The sequence below is a fragment of the Amblyomma americanum genome, chromosome 9 (genome assembly GCF_052857255.1).
Source record: "Amblyomma americanum isolate KBUSLIRL-KWMA chromosome 9, ASM5285725v1, whole genome shotgun sequence".
NCBI lineage: Eukaryota > Metazoa > Arthropoda > Arachnida > Ixodida > Ixodidae > Amblyomma > Amblyomma americanum.
Genome location: NC_135505.1, coordinates 72,643,323 through 72,666,062, shown reverse-complemented (window position 1 = coordinate 72,666,062; position 22,740 = coordinate 72,643,323). Strand labels below are relative to the sequence as shown.

Below are 22,740 nucleotides of genomic sequence, written 5' to 3'. Positions count from 1 at the left end.
GAGTTTTATATCCGCGTGCTCTAACACATGCGTGATACACTGCAACGCCGTCGCCCTGACTTATGGGTATCTGGACAATGGAGCCTTCTCCGCGATAACGCAAGGCCGCACACTGCTCTCAGCATGACAAAATTTCCCGCCAGACACAGCATTACTGTACTTCCCCATCCGCCATACTCGTCTGACGTCTCCCTATGAGATTTTTTCCTGTTTCCTGGTGTGAAGATAGCCCTAAAATGTCGCTGGATGGGAAGCCTCAAGCCCATTCAAGACGCTACTACAAATGAGGTGACATCTTTGCCAAAAGAAGTGTTTTCCACCTGTTTGCAAGACTTCAAGAAGCGTTGGAAGCAGTGTATAGACTGCAAGGGAGACTATTTCGAAGGGGTGCTGCACAAATAGCTTCAATGATGAGCGCATTTTTTATAGACTCAGCTTCGGAACATTATAGACAAAGATGTATGTCTTGATATATGGTGCTAGCCTGCGCTTCTTTCTCGTGTACCTCGGCGGCAAGCAGCTCTATCATTCGCATACATAAATATGAAGTCGAGGCATTTTGCTGACGCAACACCAATAGGGTAATGTGAAGTACCCTCACGGACGTTAAAGATATCCTGTAGCGTTGCTCCAGGTGAATCACGTAATGGCGGTCCTTTGCGGCGAGTTCGAACAATGACACTCAGGTCTTTGCATTTATTAACCTTTCTGCAGATCATGAAGTTGTCCGGAACGATCGTTGTGCCTTTACATGTCCCTATCCTTCTCTGCGCAGGATAGCTGGCACTCTCTCCCTCGTAGAGTTCCACCACGTATGAGTCGAAACAACCTTTTGGCCGATCCCAGGTTACACTGAACGTGTTGGTATTCACGGTTCCCAGTATGAGGTTGGTCACGTCAGGTGGTCCAGCTGCAAAAATTGACAGTACCATGAGTTAATCACTCTGCCACTGACAATTAGAATACCCTCTCAGCTAGATTTTTATCAACAACTTTCGATCGAAAATCTCCAGGTGTTTCAGAGCGTTTATTTGCCAAATTATACGCCTTTTATTCAGTTATGCTAAGACTCCTGCAGAGTGAGTTCACCAGCAATCCGAAAGAGAACGAAAATTAGTTGTACTTTGTTTATAAATTCGAAACACTCCCCTTGGCTTCAAAAAAATTCTGGGGGCATTGTCTTCAATCCGGCTCCTGCAAATGCAATGCTGTAATTCCGAGTACTGGTTTGAAATGCATCGGTTGTTCTTCGACAGTCGTTTCATTTTGAAAATTCCGGCCATCGAATGAAGGCACTCAGTTGATTCATACAAAAGTCTTCTTCCTCCACCACCTCTTCTCGTGCGCTTCGACTCCCATGTCGATCGCACCGCTCGCAAATATTCTTCGCATAAACGAGCCCGCCATTCACAGAGGACTTCATACGAGTTTTCTTCCCGAAAATCTTGCAGTCGCTAACTATCACCGTTGCACCTCTAAAATGGTAGAGAAGAAAACTCTTGCGAGGGCCACTATTAATGGTGGGCGAAGATAAAATGGCTGTTAAGTGTCTAATAAAAACTTGCTGTTAAATGCGTAGTGAGCATGAACATCGCGGCAACGCGCCTCCCGCGAAGGTCAGTACGAGCTTTGAAAGCTGGAGAGCTCTCCAGGTCGGAGAACATCTCGGCGATGTCGCGGCGGTGAAAAACTTTTTTTAGTGATTAATAGGAGAATTTGGAGTCAGGAAACCCCGCTACATGGTCGACATCCTTAGTCCGGGACACCGCACAGCGAGGCCCCGTCTCGCGCCCGCTTTACCAGAGCCCCTTGGAACTCCAGTGTGGAGCGATTGAGGAGGGCAGTCTCCCATGCCTCTCAGGTTGAGGCAGGGGAGGGAAGAGGTGAGGATTCACAGTACATGCCCGCACCGTGTGAAAGATATCGCAGATATCTCAACAGTGTGGGCAACGGCCATCTATTTTGGGATCAGTGTTTCACTACGTCATGACAGAGAAGAGTTTCTGTCCGCAGGCGCGCCGCAGAGCTTGCTCCTTCGCCATACTTAGCCCCTTCGGCGATCAACTCTACCTTGATTTGACAAGAAGCACAGTAAAGGAAATGGGTGCCATCGCTCAGCGTGCGTGGGATCGTTTCTGTTATGAACTCACTGAACGTAGTTCTTTCCAATTCACCCGACATTACGGCTATTGAGGGCGTGCTGATGCAAGCTTCACCTGTGGTGTCGATAAAGACCATCATCATTCCAAGTCCTGATTTGAATGTGGCTGTAACAGTTTTTTTCATAAGCGATCGTCTTTTTCGAAAAGTCGGCGATCTTCGAAAGGAAATCTTCGCGCTGATATATCCCAGGTTACTTGGTTGCTCCTGCATCCTAACATTTATTTAAATTAAGTTTGTGTAATTGAAATGGCACCGCATGACAGCGTAATGCTGTATATTCAGTCGTAGAAACAGAATTGAAATTGAAACAAAGTCTATCAGCCCGAAGGTACACACCATCGAAACACAAAGGAGAAGTCGAAGTTCTTGTTACCTACAGTATATGAAGCCTGTTTAGTGCGAAATCACTTCACGAGGTCTAACCAGGTCAACTAGTTTTTGTGAAGCTTGAGCGTGAGGGTGACCTGGACTGAATGAAAAATAAATAACATAAATATTGGTGCGACTAATATTCGAAGCGATGGCACCGTGAACACGTCAGCTTCAGTGGCCATTGAAGGACAGCACTATGCTATCAGTGCAGCAGATAACTCCTCGTGTTAACTTGCAAGACTCTCGCGCTGTCCGTTGCATATTCCGTCTGCGTTAACACTACAATAAAACTAATATACACACTCTGGTGCTGATTATTCCACACAGTCGTCTTTATCAAGTAGCTAGGCTAAACGCAGAGGAACTGGCAGAGTTCTCTCGATAGAACACGTCAGAAGTGCGTCTTTGATTTCCATAGCAGCGCTCCTTATTTACATAGTCAAGCTTCACTTGCGATCTCATATGGTAAGTTTTAATTCAAAACAGTGCTGTAATGCACCCCTGGCGTGTCTTAAGCCACTCTCCGTCCATTTAAGAGTAGTTATATATAACTCCATATACAGGGTTTATAGGAAGACTATAAACAGCACACTATGTCGCTCCCATGCGATTCCCGCATACGAGTTGTCTTTGTATCAAAAATTGTGACGTACCTGCTCCAGGGATGCAGATCCCACCTAACGTGACTCCAGGGGAGGTTCTTTCAGGTGGACCGTTCCTATGTGTGCGCACCGTGAGGCTCACATTAGAATGTGCCTCGAACTGCCCGCATGTCACTTGTGTCACGTCCGGGTGGATGATGGTACCATTTGCGCAAGACGCAAGGGAACTCTGTGTGACTCCATTACTTCTTTTTCTTGTGCCAGTTACCTCCACCAGGTAGTAGTCGAAGCGTTCCTTCGGCCGATTCCATGCTGCAGTGAATGCATCGTCACCAACATCTGTCACCCGCAAGGCCGTGACGTCCTGGGGTGCTGGAGTGAAAACAATTGTCTAAATGAAGCTGCATGCTTTTCTCAATTCATTGCTAGCAAAGTTGACTTCACCTAAACGTTGTCATAAGTAGTGTGAACTGAAAATGTTACTGAAGGCTTCAAAATATTTGTTTGTCTTGAACGACAGCATCCAAAATATTCTTGAAACGGATGGAAGATCTCTGTGCACAAATCGGGGGCAAAAGTCTCCAAGACGAGCCAGCGGCAACCAAAGCGCATAGCGTTTTCATCTGTCGTTGTTACGAGACTACCTTTTGAGGAGGTGAAATTTTTACTTGGCTGCTTTGCTGAACACTAGTGAAATTAAACGATCGTTGGTGCACATTGCTACAATGCACCTAAGTAGCTATTTTCGCGTTTTTGACACTTTTTCTCGCGAAGGTACATATTAACTATTGAACAAACTCCATCTGAAGTGGTGTTCAACGATAATGAAGGTTGCTTTCTATGCTAGCACGTCAATCTAAACAGACGCGAAAAACACTGTATCGCACTATACCTTGAACATACAAAGAGTATTAATCACGACGCACGATTTTTTTCCACAAGACTTCACTTAGGTCTTTCTGTTTTGCTTTGCACGTGCAGCCTTAAAAACTCTGTATGCCGTTTCATTCTTTTAGAACATATTACAAAAATCTTCTAACTCCTCGATTTTCATAGCCATTGCAAAGGCCTGTGGCGAGCTCCTACAAGTTATGCAAGCCGACAGTTTACTGCGCGATCTCCGAGCTATGTATTCGGCATAGGAGTATTCCACAGGGGTGCCATTTTTCTACACGTAGTTCACGTACCACCTGCTAGCTACGGAACCATTCATAAAACAACCAACGACACTACTTTTCTTTGCACAGCTGTCAGTTTTGATATATCTTGGATTTCTTACTTGTTGTGAACCGTAGAACTTACTGTATGAATCCCGACACGAGTGCTTACACCAGACGCCTGGAACTGCGAAAATGTGACACAATTTGGCAACAATTTTCAGTTATTGAGAACCATGGTAACGCGCCTAGTCATTATGAAACATTTGGAAAATGCCGCAACTTCACCAAATTTACGTGTTAAATTGTCACGTTAAAACCTAAAAAGCGAATTATTTTCCGCGCGAAAGGAAATTCGTTTCTTTACCGAAGGCAAACTCTTTTGTCGTGGCTTTGCTCCAGGCTACTTCCCCAGCGCACTGTCGGCCGGCCGATACGTGCACCCAAAATGTCTCGTCTGCGGTGCTACTGACGGCGAGAGACGGATGCGAAGTGTTTCTGGTCCAGCAGCAGAGGCCACGTTCACCCCCAAAACAAGATTCGCACACCTCGACCGAGTAGATCTCAATGCTTTTGGGCACAGGATCAACCGGCGCTTCCCATCTCAGAAGTACTTCCGATGCTCCTCTTCGAACTGCTGTGATGTTTGAAGGTGCATCCGGTACTGCAGAAGAAACGAAACGTCAGTAAGTACCACGTGATGGTAGTGAAAAGTACTAAACGGTATGAAGAAATTCAATAATTATATTTGCTTCCAACTACCGTACGTGATTCCGACCTACAGTTCCAGAGACATGAACAGCTAACATTTTCCCCACGACAAAATAGTTACATGCCTAACAATGCTGAACAACGGGTATGCCCCGTTGGATTTCGAACAGTAACTTTGACAAGTTCACGAACTTCATTTGATCGTATCGATTTTTCTCATTACCCCAGATATCAACTGAACAAGACCGGCCTGACCAGTTCATCGTCAACATAGCCCTGTTCTGTGCCAAAAATTCCATCGTATGCTTGCCTACATTTCTATATTATGCGTCAACCTGGCTTTCTTCTGCATCCTGCTTTTTATCTCTTTGCTTAAAGTCTGGTCCGTCTCCCTTAAGGTGCCACGGTAGCCTGTTGTCCATAGTTCATTGACTTAATCTTACTCCGACCACTGTTTTTGGTACAATTTTCTTTAAGACTGCTGCGTATCGAGTGTTTGGTACTGCCTGAAAAAGTCAAGATGTCAAGAGTTAAAGATTGATACTAAATGTTTTACTCAGCAGTTTTTTACGGCCAGCTTGCACGTTTCACGTTTTGGGGGCGTTGGTGGTGGTGTACTAGATCACATGACAGCCACCTCCCCTCTCTACCCCGCGTTTATTGCACTGCGTTTGCCACCTTCGCTGACGAAACTTCGCAAGTATAGGCTAGGAACCGCGTACGTAAAACTACGCCAAAGGGTAAGAAATTCCGCTCGGAAGTCCATAAATTCCATCCTAGATTCTATATTACAGAAATTCGATGCTGCTTGGGGACACTTGTGCACGACCGTGGAGGAATAGGTTAAGGAAAGGTGAAGCATGTGTTATAAGCATAGTTAGTAATGAGTCGAAAGCGATGTGCTTAAAACTGATGAAGCAGTTATGACACTTTAGAATTATTTACAATCGCGTGCCCACGGGGAATCGCAGCGGTAGCGCTGCTAAAATTCAGATGTGTAAAATGCCGAAGGAAAGGCTCACCATCAACGTTGGCAAGACCGACGTGTGATATGCGCTTCACTAATCAACTTTATATTAAGGAAAAAAACTGGGAAAAATAAAGCATTTTAAAGGTAAATCACCAGCAACACGTCCGCTCTGACAATGCATGACAGGACCGTATAATCGCGCCATCCTTTCTCTTCTCTCGATCGCTTTCCAAGGCCTATATTTAAAGAGATTTTTTAATGATGACTTATTTTTTGTGCTACCTGCGAAAGCAGCCCAGAATATACTTAACGCCGCCTTTTCCTGACGGTAAGGCGTATTACTATATTACAAAGAGAAGGACTTGGCAAGCCGGCTGCAATTCATTCATTTGTATTACGCTCCATTATAGAGTATGCTTAGAGGAATTAGGTAAAATCTCAAAAATATGAGCGGAAACTAAATATATAAAGCGTTGTATGGCGGCAAAACACCAGAAACTGCTGCCGAGCAAATGCAATTGCAAAGAAAAAGGATTCAGTTTGATCAAGAGTGGTTCAATCCACCACTCTGAATTAACTGTAATCAGTTACCTGTACTGAATTTGAAGGAAACTGGTTACAACCTCAATAAGTGCTAAAATTAAACAAATTAAAAACAAGACAGATTACCATCAATGTCGTGATGATTACCGCGGGTTGACGCAATGAACAATAAAAGCTATGCTACGCATACTGCGGTGGCAGCTCTCTCTACTAGGCTCGTGGACACTGTTCTCAGCCAGCACTATCATCCTCCTGACAACGCTCTCCGCAGGACAGAACCCTCACCTGTATCTGTCCAAGTAACTCTGTTTTGCGCCAACCGCATCCACTTTGTCCCCAGAAGCTTCCTAACTAAACTTTCCTAGCCCACCTAACTTCCTGCCTCCCCCTGCTACGTTTGCCTTGTCTCGAAATTAAGTCTGTTATCACGTGCCCTGCCCAAGCTGATTCTTAATTTTGACTACAATGTCTATAACCCACATGCTTTCCGTCACCCCCTCGACACTCTTTATGGACTTTAACGTAACGAATGTCAGTTTATTTTCCACAGCTCGCTACGTTGTCTTCAAATTAATTTGGACCTTTTGCCTTAGCCTCCCCTTTTGTTTTTCATTGGGGGGTACGGTAAGGGGCCGGTGTTATATGCTTTTCGCTCGAGGGATTTTTGGTAAACTGCCGCTCATGACCTGAGAGTAGCTGCCAATTGCGTTTCACCCCATTCCTATTGTTCTAGTTGCTTATTTCACTCTCCAAGTGTGTGCGGTCACTATTTGACCTAAGTAAATATATTCTCTTACATCCTTCATGCCCTCTCCAGCAATCAAAATTATATATTCCCAGGTTAATAAAATATTTTAGTTTTCTTCATCTTACTTTTAGACCCACCTTTCAGCTTTCCCTCTCTAAGTGATTGATCATGCTTTGCAACTCATTTCCTGACTGTCATAAGAAGGCTAAATCATCAACAAAATTTCAGGTTACTAAGGAAATCTTCACTGGTTTTGATCCCCAACCATACCCAATCCAGGCTTCTGAATACCTTCTATAAACAGTTGTGAATCTCAATGCGCTGCCATACATCCTTCATACCGGGTTTTATTGGTGTCTTTATGAATGACTATGGTGGCTGTGCAGCCGTTATACATATCTTTCGGTATTTTTACGCAAGGCTGTCTTACACACTGATGCCGTAAAGCTTGTATGAATTCTGAGCTTTTGACTTAGCCAAAAGCTTTCTCGTAATCAATAAAGGCTTTATAAAGGGGCCACTTAATATTGGCGCATTTCTCTCCGATTGATAACGTGCTGTCAAGTAGTTTTATGAGAACCACCATATTCTCTTGAGATAAGGCATAATACCTTTCCCTGGAATAGAGATGTTCATGATTGTAATGCCTTTCGATGAGCACTGCGGGGGTCCACTGAGGAGAGTGCGCAAGGTGAAGCTGGCAGTTGAGCAAGACTGGAGTTGGTCGCAGGTGATTCGTGTCCTGTTCGTAGGAAGCATGGTACCACTGGCGCAAGTGCCAACAGTGTAGTATCCTGAGGTACTGCTGCCATTTACTTCCAGAAAGGTTTCTACCAAATAATACTCGAATACGCCCTGCGGTTCTTCCCAGGCAACAGTAAAAGAGCCAGGTGCTACGGATTCCAGGCGTAGGTTTGCTGCATCGGGGGGTTCTGTGAAAAAAAAATATTTTTTATTAAAATTCGCCTTTCTGGTATTTCACAAACAACGATACTTGCAGATTAAAGTGTTTTCTGGATGAGCAGAGCGTGCTGCACTGGGACTTTAATACAGGACATATTTCCGCTTTACAGCAAATGTGTTCACGTAAAATAGTGGTTTGCTTCACATGCTTAACATATTTTAGTTTTATAATTTCAGTGCGACTGAAGATATCCCGTACAGACTATGACGAATGTAATATTTCTCTAATAGCTGTTTTATTTCGTATGTGGAGAATTTTGAACGACTTCCTTTTCGATGAAGTATTTCCTATAGTCTTCTTTGTTTAGCACAGGCTACTTTTCATGCTGCGTGACATCTGCAGTGTTCATTTTTGAATAAAGATTAAAGACTTCTGTTTTCTGGAGGAAATTTTGTAGCAACGTAAAATCATTTAGCACCTAAATAAGCTCTCGTTGACGATCATATTCCGGAATCGAATTTTACAACATTCTGATTGGTGCTGCTCAAGTACAAAGTATTTTTGTTAATGATAACTTAATCAGGGAGTTCGACATATGATTACTCACGAGTTTCAAAATTGTATTGAACATTCAAACGTGATTAAAATGAGTAGACTCTTGTCACGACTGGCAGATACTGAATTTTGGCCAAGCAGATTCCATACCAAAAGAATGAGTGGGCAATTTAGCTTAATCGACTCTATTATTACTTAGTGCCTACGTGAAGTAAAATATTTTTAAAGATACAAGTCAGATGAGAGTAGGAGCACATATGAAGTGCTATTATATGGCTCCTTTCTGTTTGTACCGGTTTCACCCGCCTTCTCTTTCATATTTCTCTCACAGCTTTTGTAAGCCAGGCGTCAGAGTAATGAAGTTACAAATTCCTTTTTTGTGTCACATAAAAACCTAATGTTGGTATTACTTTTAGAGTTAAAAGAAAGGCTTTTTAAAACAACATTGTTCATGGTGCACACATTTGCGTCAAACCGGATGTGTGCTGTAGAGAAGCTGTGGTGCGACAGTTAGCAAAAAGACTACTATATAAATAGGCACTCTTAGCCCTAGTTACGAAGAGCCTAATGTACTATTAGCAAACTCTCTGGCCCACCATTCATGCAGAAGTAAAGTGTGCAGGATTAGAAATTGTGCTACGTGTTCTCTCCTTGTTTACATCACCAGCCTAAGCGCTGCGAAAAGAGCACAGCCCATGAGAAACCTGATGACGTCGGCATATTGTCATCACTGCGCGCTGTTCTGTGATGTGGTTTGGGTCGGTAGTGCACGGAGAGCCGGAAATTATTCTCTGGCATTGGAGGCGAGCATTGCATTTTCAAGATAAAAACCGGTCTCCTTGTTACTAACAACTATCTCAAAAATATAGTTAATACAAAACAGGTTATCTCTTTTTGAAGATAACAAATATATGCTCTCGAGCAGATATCACGCTCGTGTTCCCATGCCACCAGCGGCATGCGGCTGTGTATCCCTATACTTTTTAGTTTGTTACCTGTCATGTACAAGTATTACACTATATTTTCTATGCATAAACAGCAGAAAAAAAGCAATGCCTTTTCATTTCTTGATTCAGTCATAACTGCTGTCGTGCATATTTGTCGTTACTAATTAGAACGTTAGCATTTTGCTGATATTACACAATGGCAACCGTATTATGCTGTAGAAAACATTTCACTTGAAGAAAAATGTTGTGAAGCAATGCTAGCAGTGCACGTCCGTATAGAGGTGCAGCTTTCGCCTGCACTTTCTTTCGCAGTTTCTTCTGACAGGCTAAAGACTCGAGTCTGTGAGAAGTGAAAAAAGCTGGAAATGAAAAGATTAGAATAAAAAGTTGTAAATGAGAAGATTTTGTCTCACCGAACAATGGCGTCCTGATTTCTGCTGTCGCCGGCTGGCTTTGAAGAATTTCTTCCCCGCATAATTCACTGGCTCTTATCTGCACGCAGTACGAAGTTTCGCCGGTGCTGTTGAAGTCGACCCACCTCTCTAGTGTCTCATACTTGGCGCATTCACCTAAGACTTCCTTTGCGTCGCAGGTGGTGAAATTGGCACAAATATTCACGGTGTATGTGAAAGTCCTTTCAGACGCCTTCCTTGGTAGTCCCCACTCGAGTTTCCTTAGTGATGGCGATACGGCGACCATACTGATGCTCGTGGGAGGGTCTGGCGCTATGATGAAAGCGCGAAATCGTAAGAGGCTGTGCAACTTTGCCTGCCATGTTATTCACAGGGCAGGCGGAGATTTTTTTCACATTACGAAACCGAATATCATGCAATATATTCTTGATTGCTGCATACCAGATTCGTGGACAGCTACAGTTGTGATTTGGACTTCTTAACTCTACGGAGAGTTGCTATCTTGCGGTCATGTCAAAACAACAGTTACGAAGAGGATGTCACCTAGAAACCTTTAACTGATACTGCGTCCAAAGAGCAAAGAAGAGCTTCCTAATGCCACCGAAATTATGTGTTGGCCAGTGAAATGCCCTGAACGTACATCAAAAGAAGGCCGGAATTTGCTGTCCAACCATCGAGACCATTTTTATGCAAACACTGGCGTACAACATAAAAGAGTCTGCTGCTCTGACCTGATTACATACGCGGTCAGAGTGCCCCCCGCGTTCGGGCTTCCCAGAAGGACACAAAAGTCTTTAAATCTCCATTAACAGCACATCAAAAACACGCAGCAAAATTTTCAAGTATTTCTATGCATCGAGGCTGGTTGCAAAGATATGTAGGAAGGGTATTCTCTCCGGTAATAAAGATGAGCGCAGAAAGGGAAGGTAATAAAACATCGCCCAATCTATAGTAAGTACTGCTTTCTTCTATTCTAATCTCTGACCTTACTTCGAACGCACGTAGAAAGTTTCTCGCTGAGGACTAAGTATTTATTGTGCTTCTTTACCGTATGGGGATGACTAAAAAAACCTTAATTCAAGGATCAGTTAGTGTTTCTATGAAGGTTGGAACTTTAAAGCATTTTTTAAGAAAAATATTACCAGCGCATTGCAAATTGTAATGCAGTTTTATTACACTTGCATTCCTCTTGCTCGGTGCAAATTTCTGTCTCAATAACCAAGCTTACACACAAATTGCCTATCGCGTATAGAGCTGCCGAGGGTCACTCAGTGTTACACAAACAATAATTTCGTTATTAAGGGTGTCTTTATAACTAAGTTGCGACTCTGCAAGCATCTTCACTCGTGTTTACTAAGTTTTCGCCGTGGGGATGATCAGCACCCTTACCATTTACTCAGTAATAGTTGTATTTTTCAGATTTTTTGTACTTGGTGTTACCATATGTATGCATTTGCGCCGGTAAACGGCCGCCCGGAGAGATGAATATTTCTCAGGAACCTTACTCAAGTTGGCTGCGCGCCAAATAATTAGTGGCGTTGTTGAATTGTCCGTACTATGGAAATATAAAGTTAATGAGCCGGTTGTTTAGATTTGGGTAACTAAAGCGTGACGCACCTCCGCTTACTTTGGGTACTGAACCTCTCTATATACGACACTTCAGCTCCTTTGTTACAGCGACCACTGTTTATGCCTCGTTCTCTGAAACCGTGTCTTTGTAGTGACGGCGTCCCCAGAAGGGCGAGAGGCGAGAATTTAGTAGGAGGGGAAAAGTAAAAAGAGCGTGATGCGGGCTGAAGTGAGCGTGAGGGGGCGAAGAACTGTGATCACGGAGGGGGAGGATAGTAGGGAAGAAGGGAGCAGGTGCGCTGAGCTCAAATGAACTGGGTGCGCTAAGGCGAGCATAAACACCACATTGCTTGATGCCTAGGGATCCTAGGAAGCCTTGACATTGGACGTAACGATAGGAGCAAGCAACTGCGGCGCATTTTTCGGTCCGATGATCAGACCGGCTAGCAATAAAAGGCGCTAGTCAAAAACGGTCCTGTAACAATAGCCCACACACAATGGTGATACCCAGCCGCACTAACACAGTCGTGACGCGAGTTGTTAGAAATCGTGGCCCGAAGTGTCGAACGCGCAAAACCCCACAGGGATCCTGGTGAACTAACGCAGTCGTGATGCGAGTTGTAAGAAATCGTGGCCCGAAGTGTCGAACGCGCAAAACCCCACAGGGATCCTGGTGAACACCCGCCGCGGTGGCTGAGTGGTTAGGGCGCTCGGCTACTGATCAGGAGTTCCCGGGTTCGAAGCCGACCGCGGCGGCTGCGTTTTTATGGAGGCAAAACGGTAAAGCGCCCGTGTGCTGTGCGATGTCAGTGCACGTTAAAGATCCTCAGGTGGTCGAAATTATTCCGGAGCCCTCCACTACGGCACCTCTCTCTTCCTTTCTTCTTTCACCCCCTCCTTTATCCCTTCCCTTACGGCGTGGTTCAGGTGTCCAACGATATATGAGACAGATACTGCGCCATTTCCTTTCCCCAAAAACCAATATTTATTATTATTATTATTGTTATTATTATTATTATTATTATTATTATTATTATTATTATTATTATTATTATTATTATTATTATTATTATTATTATTATTATTATTATTATTATTATTATTATTATTATTATTATTATTATCCTGGTGAACATGAAGGTCCTTCGAGCGTGCCGCCGAAGTTGTGGCAAAGGATGGGGCTTTGGCCAGAGCCTACAATACGTGTCGTTGCGCAAAAGGGCAAAAAAGTTGGAGCTATTTGTTACAAAAACGGTGTACAGACATGTATAGACTTCCTATAGCCTCTACTGTCTTCGCACATATATTTATTCGTTTCTATTAATAGTCTATAGACAGTCTATATAAAAAAGCCTACTATAGGATTGGCATTGCCTATACGCTGTTTTCAAGAGTTTGTCTATAGAGAGTCTATAGACGTTATAGGCAGAACTGTATGGACAGTCTATAGACTGTCTGAAGAAGTTTTTGTAAGGGATGAATCAGCAGTCTGGCCGAGCCATGCAAACAGAGACGAGGCAAATTCAAGCAAATACCCTGCAATGAGTGTCAAGAAAACAAGGCAAATTTTCTTCAGTATAAAGTGAGGTCCCGAGCAGGAACAATTAACTTCGGTAGGGACAGAGAAAGGGAATAATGAGCGGAAAGCCAAGGAATATAACTGGGCGACGTGCAGTATGCTACCCTACATGTGGGAGGTCGACGAAGGCAGCCATATAAAGGAGAGAGAGGAAGATAGATAAATTCATCGCGTGTCCGTAGTCAGTAACTAACAGGAAAAACATATGCGGCAATGCGCTTCAATATAGCTGCGACCGTTTGAGCTCCTATATTGTTGAAGTGGGCTTCATAGCGAAGTAAGCAGATTCCTACTTGCTGCGACTTATCACCTTTGAAAGCGTATTTTAGATGGTGTCGCCTTTGATCACCTTATAAAATTAAAGCGATACGGCCAGTTTAGTATTCAGGAACAGCTACACGATTGTAAGTTAAAAACTTCTAGTGATTCCACTTCTAAATTCCTGCGACAGTGCATAATGTGAACTCATCGCCACCCACCACGAGTGTATGACCGCTTTTACAAGCAGCGCTACCGTGCCACGTTGTTCCAAACACCAGTTAAAAGGAAAGAGTTCTGCAAAGGCTCCGTGTAGGCACGGAATTTGGAGCTTCGCTTTATTCGCTTGCCACCCGGTAAGCTTGCGGAAAGCCTCTGGAGCAGTCAATTATTAAGAACAATTGAAGAATTTGCCATACTGTTTACACCCATATCTCATTGCCGTGCGAATGTTAAAATCATTATGGGAAACTGGCAAGTGGGGCTATTGATATGCATGCATGCATGTGAGAGTGGCGAAAAAAGCGGCTTTTCAATTTTTTTTTCTGTAGTTATCAGAAAGATTTGCCATTCCCTCCATTTTTTCCGGAAGAAGCACGATTTAAAATAACGTGCCGCTGCTGATGATTTGCGTTTTTTCAAATGTGGCAGAAGCATTAGGACTCAAAATGCAATTCTCTCAGCAAGTGTATTGTATTACCTGTTCACACTGAGTAAATGCTGATCTTATTTATAAAACTCTATATCGCTGCCCTGGCCTAGCTTCTGAATTCCGTTGACACCAGTAGCTGTTTAGCTGCGCGACTGTCATCGGAGCATCACTGAATTTGTGGTCTCCATCAGAGATATTCACGCAAAAAAAGCAGCATAATTGAGCAAATATTCTTGAGCCATTTTCACGATGATCAACAGCAAGAAAGAAGTTAGGTAAGAAAGAGCCACACAGTGCGGATGCCTAAAATGATTCCTGGAGGGTAAAAATGACACAAAATCTCTGTATACAAAAGAAAGGGTTTGCTAGTTAGTTAGCTTGAAGTGCAGAATGCATAGGTTGATTTGTTTTCACTTTTAAGATTTTTTTAATAAAAGTAAGAAAATTACACCAGCCGAGAATAAAATAACACAGAGTTCAAGAACGTACTCTGCTCCATCATCCTGTGTGGCTGCGGGCGAGTTGGTTGCAGCTCGCCTTTTTTAAGCTCTAATGTAGACAGCCTCTCTGGAAACCCTTCCCCGTTTTTAAACAGTAAGTTCTCGGTCAGCGACCTGGCGGCTGACAATACGAGGGCTTAAAAAGGCAACCTGCAACTTCAACAGTCATACCTGATTATGTAACCGAGTAGCTTCCGAAATGACGTGTGATTTCATTTTTCTGTTTTCTGGCTTAAATTCACTTCGCAACCACACAGGTCTCTGAGGAATGTTTTGTTTTGAATTTATATTGAAAAAACCGTGAGAAGAGGGGTTATGATAACTATGGAGATGAATTTTACAGCAAGGCGGACATGTTTTACGTAATAGAGCTTAAAGATTAGTGAGTTACTAATCCAAACCATATTTCTTTTAGGAGCGAAAATAATTTTGTGAAACTTAAGGCTCTCAGCACCGAAGGCTTTCATATTTTTAGCCTTTAGAGAATGTAAATTCTCCGTTTTCTGTTGCAGCTGTTTCTGATTAAACGTAGTAAATTGCAGATGGCAGCCCATTTTCATTTGTGCTGCTTGTCTCTCTGTACGTGACGAGAGTGTACCTGCGTTTGTTGCAGCGGCAATGGTTTTGTTTGCTAGATGAACTGCTGAGTTCCCATTGCACTTAATTTTTCTTCTCGGACATATTATTATTATACAACTGCAACTTTCTGTATTATCTTTTCAACGCATGTACATCGTCAAATATCTCGACAAAAGTGGGAAAACAGTGAAATAAAATGGGTTGTTTGCCTGCCAATTCTTACTTCATAAACATGATGGTGCCTCCAATAGACAAACAGTTATTAAATGCCATTCGAGCTTTATTTTCAATAAGCAAAGTTTTCGCATGTGGATATGAATGCTGTCAACATTGGAGTACAAATACGCAAATAAAATATCTGAGATTACTGCGCATTATTAGCTTCAGTCCTTCGTAGTATTATAGCAGATGACTTGTCACCCACCTGCGATAAACCGTTCTTAGAGGCGGGGGTGACCGCCTCTGTTGTATAAAAGATACAAAATTCAGCTGTGACACCATCTTCAGGAATAACTCTTTCTGAACTGGCTTCAGACGTTTCGCATTCGAAGGTGACGCAATAAAGCTAAGCTGACAGACTCTGTGGTTCTAATAAGCTGTTTAAAACTTGCCTTCTGAGAATGCCTCAGAGCCGTATCTAGAAGCTGTAGATTTCAGACTGCGATCTCATAAATACATTTCGGAATAGTATATATACTCTCGGTAATGTCAGGAAACAGGCTCCATATATAAACGGAAGCACTTGACTTCACCTCTTTTTTTCTGTACGCGTAAAAAGCTGGAAAATCACCTTGATCGAGGACGCTGATATCGTAGAGTGAAGCTCCCAGAGAAGTAAGCGCTGGTGGTCCAATGCTGTAGGTGTGCACTGTGAACGTCCACTTTGTGCAAGGTTTCAAGCTGCTGCAGGTGACCTGCGTCTGGTTAGGGTGAATGATGGTCCCGCTAGAACAAGATCCAGCTCGTCGCGCTTCAGCTCTTTCGCTGCTGTTTTCATTCGGTTGTGCGGCTTCGATCATGTAGTAGTCGAAGGGCACTTCTGGTCGCTCCCATTTGACAGTGAAGAAATCACTGCCTGCGGCTACTAGACTCAGGCTGGCGACATCAGGAAGCACTGCGCACGCAATTATTGAAAACATTAAAGCGACGGAGATCGATGGCTGCCTCTTCAAAACACTGTAGTCATTCTCGCGTTCTATAATGCAGGTAGGCAGACTGTGATTAGTAATATTGTTTTAGCGTGGAACGTTCGATGTTAAATCAGAATATGGAAGCACTAGCTAATTGTGCGTTCGTGAATGGTGTACATCCTTGGTTCCTGAATTATTAATCTTGAGTGTTCTTTCGTTGTATAGTGGAAGGGTTAAATATTCGTTGGTTTATGTACTTATTCTATTTTTTTTTATTTCAATTCCAGAGCGCACATGCTCGTAAGTTGAGAGTTTTCGCCAATTGCACACAGGCCTAGTCATTTGCTCTTCAGTCATTTTATTTCACATTCCCGCCGCCTGCATTCACAATTGGAAAACATAAAGTGGCCCCTGCAACAACTACGCTATGGGTAGTTATCCTAAACTAATATTTGAACCTTAGTTCAGTTCTCTTCCAGCAAGTCTCGATGCTGCTCTCCCTGTTTAGGTCAAAACATAAGCGATGAACTCATTCTCTGATTTTTTTATGAGCCCAATAATACTCTCGAAGCTTATTTACTAAATTGTTTCGTGTTTAATCTAATGCGTTGCAGTCAGACTCTTTGAACGCCTGGGGAAAACATGAAGTGCACAGAAGAGTACGTCTCTATGCTTGACAACGATTACCGTTATCATAATTGAAGAAAAAAAACTTTAAAATGTTTTATTTTTGAGTTAAATATCGGCCCTGCTGGCAACTGCGTTCTCGTTCTTAACATTAACTGTGTTGTCTGTCTTTCTTCACAAGTGTGCTGGAGCACATGTCAACTTTTGGAGAAGTTTACTTGTTTCATTTACGTGTATTTATGGATACGCCAACAATTGCCGAGGTATTCTTAAGGTAAAATGATTTCCTGAAAACGATGGTGGTCCTTTCTTTTTCTTCTGGTCAATATAATGCTATTGTCTTCGGTAACAAATAAAATATTTGTTGAAAAACTTTTGTTGCAAAATTCAAGGCTTACCTAACAAAGGGGTTTTGAAGGGTGCTACGACCGGACGGCTAGAAATATTCACCGCCCCACATTCCATGGCAGCCGTGATTGCCACGCAGTATTGGGTGCCTGCAGTACTGTCGAACTCAAGCTGTGCCTCCAACGTCTCGTATTCAGCACAGCCGTTCATGGCGTGTTCTCCGTCACAAGACTTGTAGGTGTCGCAGACTTTAACCTTGTATTCTTTTAGTGTGCCGTAGATCTTCGCTGGCGGCTCCCACTGCCGACGCGAACGCGAAGGCCCGTCATGATGACATTTCTTGGTGGGTCTGGATCTATATTGAGATAGTCAAAATAAACAACAGCTACATAGAAATGAACTCAATATCTTACAGCAACCATTGACAAGTCACACAATTCTTTATGCGTTCTTATAGTTTACTACCGATGCCTCGTATGGACGGTAACAGCCGAAAATATCAATAAATTATGTATTTTACAGAACTAAATCGTGCTGATTGAATAAAGCTGTGATATTTTTTCACACCGCATGTGTATTCCAGAATCACAGCGTTTTACAAATAGTGTGTGTAACATTCTGCCGAAAATATAAACACGAATTAACAAAAATTATGAAATATTGAATAGACTCGGTGGGCAAGAGGAAAACAAAACAGTGCATGATTTTTGCAGAGCAGAGAGTTTTAGTGTTAGGAAATGTCGTAAAACGTGTGGCTGAGAAATTATGCATGCCCAATAATTTGCTTTTGAACTCTTAGCGCAGCCTAGAGAGTTTTACACTATCCGGAATATCTCAAAACGAATTGCATTGCTGTTTAGGTGCTCTTGCCTTTTTGCGAACTTGCGTCAATTTATCTCTTTACTGATTGCTTCTCCCCGCAGTCCTTCTTCGTAGCGGTCGTATTTGTGTGCGTTCCGCTAAGTTGGACTTATACTTCTGTATTTCTCCTTTTATGATATCATTGTGCTTTTGATTTAACCATAAATGTTTTACATGACATTTAACATATTTTTACGCTGATCATTGGTTTTCATCTTTTTATATTTCTACTCTTTTCGTTGCTGACATAATTTGCTGACAGCATAGGCATGCTATCGCTCGTGCTTATCTGCAAGGAAAGGTCAAGATGTCTCGCGGTGTTTAGAGCTTTTTTATGGCTGTCATCGCAACCCCTTATTGCAAAAATTACCTTCAAAACGTAGCTTAGAGCCAAACCGTCTCTAGCGCTTAGCACTTTCAAGAGGAGGTCCCTTCCAATTGTCGGTGAATTTTACCGCAAGTTTAATGCGAACTGAGCGGACTGCGCATATTTCATTGATGTTAAATGCTACAAAACGTTTTAATGAATTTAAAATCCTGCACTAGAAAATGATTATCGGATACAATGCCGCGCGCTGCCATATGAAATGACGAGCTTCTGTCGTGTACAAGGGGAATTCGCCTGTCAGTATTGTTGTGCTGTAGCGCATTTTCCACCCTATAGACGCTTCTACAAGTGGCCACTTTACGCAGGATTTTGAAGTTCGAAACTGCAGCTGTACCGTCTGCACTTTTGCCGATTGTGCGCAGGTCAATGCCAAAAGTATGAATGTCGCCTGCACTATACTTTTCTGCTGACTTTTGGCAGGGGTAAAGTGAAATGTATAGAATTGCGCCCGCTTGGCTGTTTACGCTAGAGGAAATCGCTTACGCTACAGGAACGAAATGCGATTTAGTCGTCTCGCTTGAAACATAAAACTTGTGCTTTTTGTGTGGTTTTTTTTAAAGCAGCAGGCTCAGCTGCTTTTTGCGTTCATGTGTTACAGTTTTGAAAATTGTTTTTTATGAATATACCATTGCAATGCAAAATTAGTTTTTGGCTACTTCTGATGTCAGCGGCTCACATCTAAGCATGATTTTCGTACTGAAAAAAAACATTCTGTGTGTTCTAGCACATAGTTCATGTGAGGTGAACAGGGATCAAGAAAAATTGGTTAAGCACAGTACGGGACACATTTTTTCGGCATAAAGGTACTACTGGGATTTGTTCCAGCGGGGGTGCAGTGCATAACAACATTAGAAAAGCAAATATGCATGCAAGTTATGTAGACTATCGCAAAAGATTTCCGGAATATTATCTTTATTCAAAACTAACATGTGGTGGTTATATGCGTTAATATTTAAATCATGATCAAGTGCCACCACAAAGTGGGTGCTAACGTTACAAAGGTCCTGCTTTAACACTTTAGTTGCGCGCTGAAACCAAAGCTCGCTAAAACATTCAAATTACATTCATACACTACATAAACTACATTCAAATTTGGCGGGAATTGTGCCCCAGATGACCTGACAGGTTTATAACTTTTGGGCTGCCGTGATGGCCAAAGCGGCAATATTTCTCGATTATCAAAGGAATATGTCGATTATGTTGACGGCGACACGAGTGCAGATTAACTGAAGTATTTGCTTGGCGTAGGTGTATGTATTAAACTCAATACATGTGCTCAGTCTTACTGGCAGTTAATCGCACGAGTGTGACGTCGATATTAATTTCTTAGTAATCGAGTAAAAAAAATACCGATTAAGGTGCAATAAATACTCGGAATTATTTGCTTCGAACTCAGGTGTATACAAGTTTAGGCAGAAAAATTTGTTCTCCTGAAAGACAGAAAATATTTCTGCTGAACCTCGAGTTAACAGCACGAAGTATCTTAGAGTGGGTTTAGAGGAATAATGGACCACGCGTGACCATGTACTGTTGAGTGAGTGAACGGCGCGGCTCCGATCGGTATTCTTGATACACCAGGAGCAACCTTCTCTTGTATGCCCTTTAGGGGCCACTAAGCAAGTACAATCGACAGCGCCGAAAAGGTTCTCCACATTAGACTCTAGTGTTAGCCAGAAACAAAGGAGTGATTGAACCGAAGTATTTTTGTTGAATGTTTAAATCACGCAAATTTTCTCAAGGTGGTAGGATTACACCTTCCCTCCTATATTTACAACCTTGTCATGTCCCAAGTAACAAGTCATGTGTGACCGGCGCTAATTATTAGCAAAAAACTTTAGTATACTGATTAGTCGCATTGTTTTATGTGGTTTGTAGACACATCTAGCATGTACAAACGAATCAGCCACGAGACGTGAGGACAGATAACTGCAATAATTATTTAACTCATAGTCCACGCCTGGAAGAAGCCTGAGCAGCTCGTGTTAGTTCTTTTTTGCTTCTAAGTTATTTATTCCTTTTATCTATTGGTTATTATTTTCATCATTCAGTGTTTGTTAAGCGATCATACCATATTCCCTTCAATAATCGTTCCTCTGGTAGACAGAAATTACTGAGCAGAGAAAAAACGCTTTTTTTCAGATTCAACTAAAAAAAATAACCGCATTTTTTGTTATCCCAGCAAGTACACAGCGATGTGAACTGTTTGGCGCCTAATAGAGAGAAGGCTCGAGTGTAACATCACGTTTTTTTCACATAGAACAATCAAGGATAATCTTTGATTACTACTTACGAGCTAGTCAGTAGAAACTCAGCAAAAAAAAAAAAAAACGCCGGTGCACTGGTTGCAAGCGAGGCCATGAGGTGCACACGGTGAGAACCAGCATACACGGGGCAAACATAGAAAGAAGGCTGCTGGTTAATCATACTCTGCTGCCTTTAAAGTGCCTTTAGATTTAGAGAAGACAAGCAAATGGTTATTACATCCTCACATAATTACCTTGGCCTGGGATAGAAATACTTTCGACAGTAACTCCGTACGAAATGTGCTCCGGAGGGCCGTTGCTGAAGGTGCGCACAGTGAAATTTGTTTTCTTGCAGGCTTCTAGGTGGCTACAGGTGACCTGGGCCTGTTGGTAGTGTATGATGGTACCCTCAGAGCACGCGCCCACGTATGGCGACGAAGCATTGAGGCGAGTGTCTTCATTCTCTTGAGTTATTTTAATCTTGTAATAGTCAAAGCGGACCTGGGGTCGCTGCCACGTCACAGTGAAGTTGTTGTCCGCCGCAGATGCCACGCTGAGGTTGGCAACGTCCGGTAGCGCTGCGCCGAAGTTTCAGTGTTAATGGCGTATATAATGTTGTAGGCACCACATATAATGAACAGGCGTAGATACAAGGCGCCTTTTTCTACTAGTGCAGTAAAATAGATGCCTGAAGTTCTATTCAAACTAAATTACTATAGGGGTTCTTTCTATCCGGATTGCCGCCGTGCTCTAGTGCTGCGTTTTGCGATGGCAGAAACATGCAGGAATTTTCTGCGGCACTCTTCGTGAGTTTTTACAATCATCGTAATTATCGTTCTCAGCGTAAATTGTCCAATTTTTACCATTTACATCATTTTCTGTCCTTTTTATACTGGCTTTCATTGTGCTGTTAGGCATTTCAGTAGTTTTCATTTAAATATCACTTAATGAAAACTCCTCTGTTTCATTAACCGCTCTGTATTGATGATAATGGAACTTTTGTCAACGGCTGATCGTGCATTTTTTTTTCACAATTCTCTTAACGGGAGATCCCGTACACAGTCTGTGACCTTGGCACCTCCTTCGATATTTTGCTGTATCACAACCTGTAACCTGCAACATGCAATCTAACTTTAATGAAAGAAAATTTCTAAGCATGGGGAGAAATGTTTGTCACTCTTGGCCCCTACCCGAGGAAATTAACTGATGACAGATGCTCATTAACCACATTGTAACAACCTCGTTCAATAAGTACCGAATCGGGTACCTAAGTTTCATGGCAAAGAGATTCTGCTATTAATACTCTAGAGCATTGGAAGTAGCATCTCGCAATTGGGCAGATTTCGTAGTTAGCCAAATAATATAGGATAAATAATAAATTCAGTGTGAACTTCAGAGAATACCACGATCTGCGTTTCTTTAACACTGAAGCTTCTTCCTGCAATGCACGATGCATTATATCTTAGAGTACCGACTTTGCAAAAATCTAAAGCTCAGGACTTTCCCATAGGGTTGTTAAATTGTAAAAATTTAGCGCGATAGGAGTAGTGCTCTCGTTCGCGGGTAAGCCGGCGTACGTCTTTTCCACAGAAAGAATGTGGCTTTCTGCAATTTAGGTGGCCCCTTGCGATCCGTTGTCCGATTTGTCACCTTGTAAGCTGTTGTACAATTAAGTCTTCTGAAACATTATTAAATCTGCTCGTTGCACTGCGCCTTTTACGGTTTTAGGGGCAAAACAAGTCAAATTCGGACACAATCCGGACGTGATGTAGCTGTTGTCTTTCATCTCTTGCACAGTTCTCCACAGAATAGCCTTTTCAATGCTTGATGTAAGCAGGATGTACAAAACTGTGGTTCTCTGTCCAGCAACCCATTCATTGTCATTTTTACACCCTTGTTTTAAGGAACAGTACTGAGAGCA

General features: G+C 42.6%; 1 protein-coding gene across 1 annotated transcript in view; it reads right to left on the bottom strand.

Moving 5' to 3' along the window:
• Positions 1 to 426: 426 nt before the first annotated feature.
• LOC144103421 (uncharacterized) overlaps positions 427 to 22,740 on the bottom strand; it is a 140,272-nt gene continuing 117,958 nt past the window's right edge. The window contains 9 exon segments of the mRNA XM_077636142.1: positions 427 to 910; positions 3,189 to 3,509; positions 4,662 to 4,958; positions 7,878 to 8,198; positions 10,086 to 10,397; positions 16,013 to 16,336; positions 17,378 to 17,648; positions 17,651 to 17,682; positions 21,074 to 21,397. Of these exon segments, the coding sequence (XP_077492268.1) occupies positions 480 to 910; positions 3,189 to 3,509; positions 4,662 to 4,958; positions 7,878 to 8,198; positions 10,086 to 10,397; positions 16,013 to 16,336; positions 17,378 to 17,648; positions 17,651 to 17,682; positions 21,074 to 21,397 (2,633 nt within the window). The 3' untranslated portion in view covers positions 427 to 479.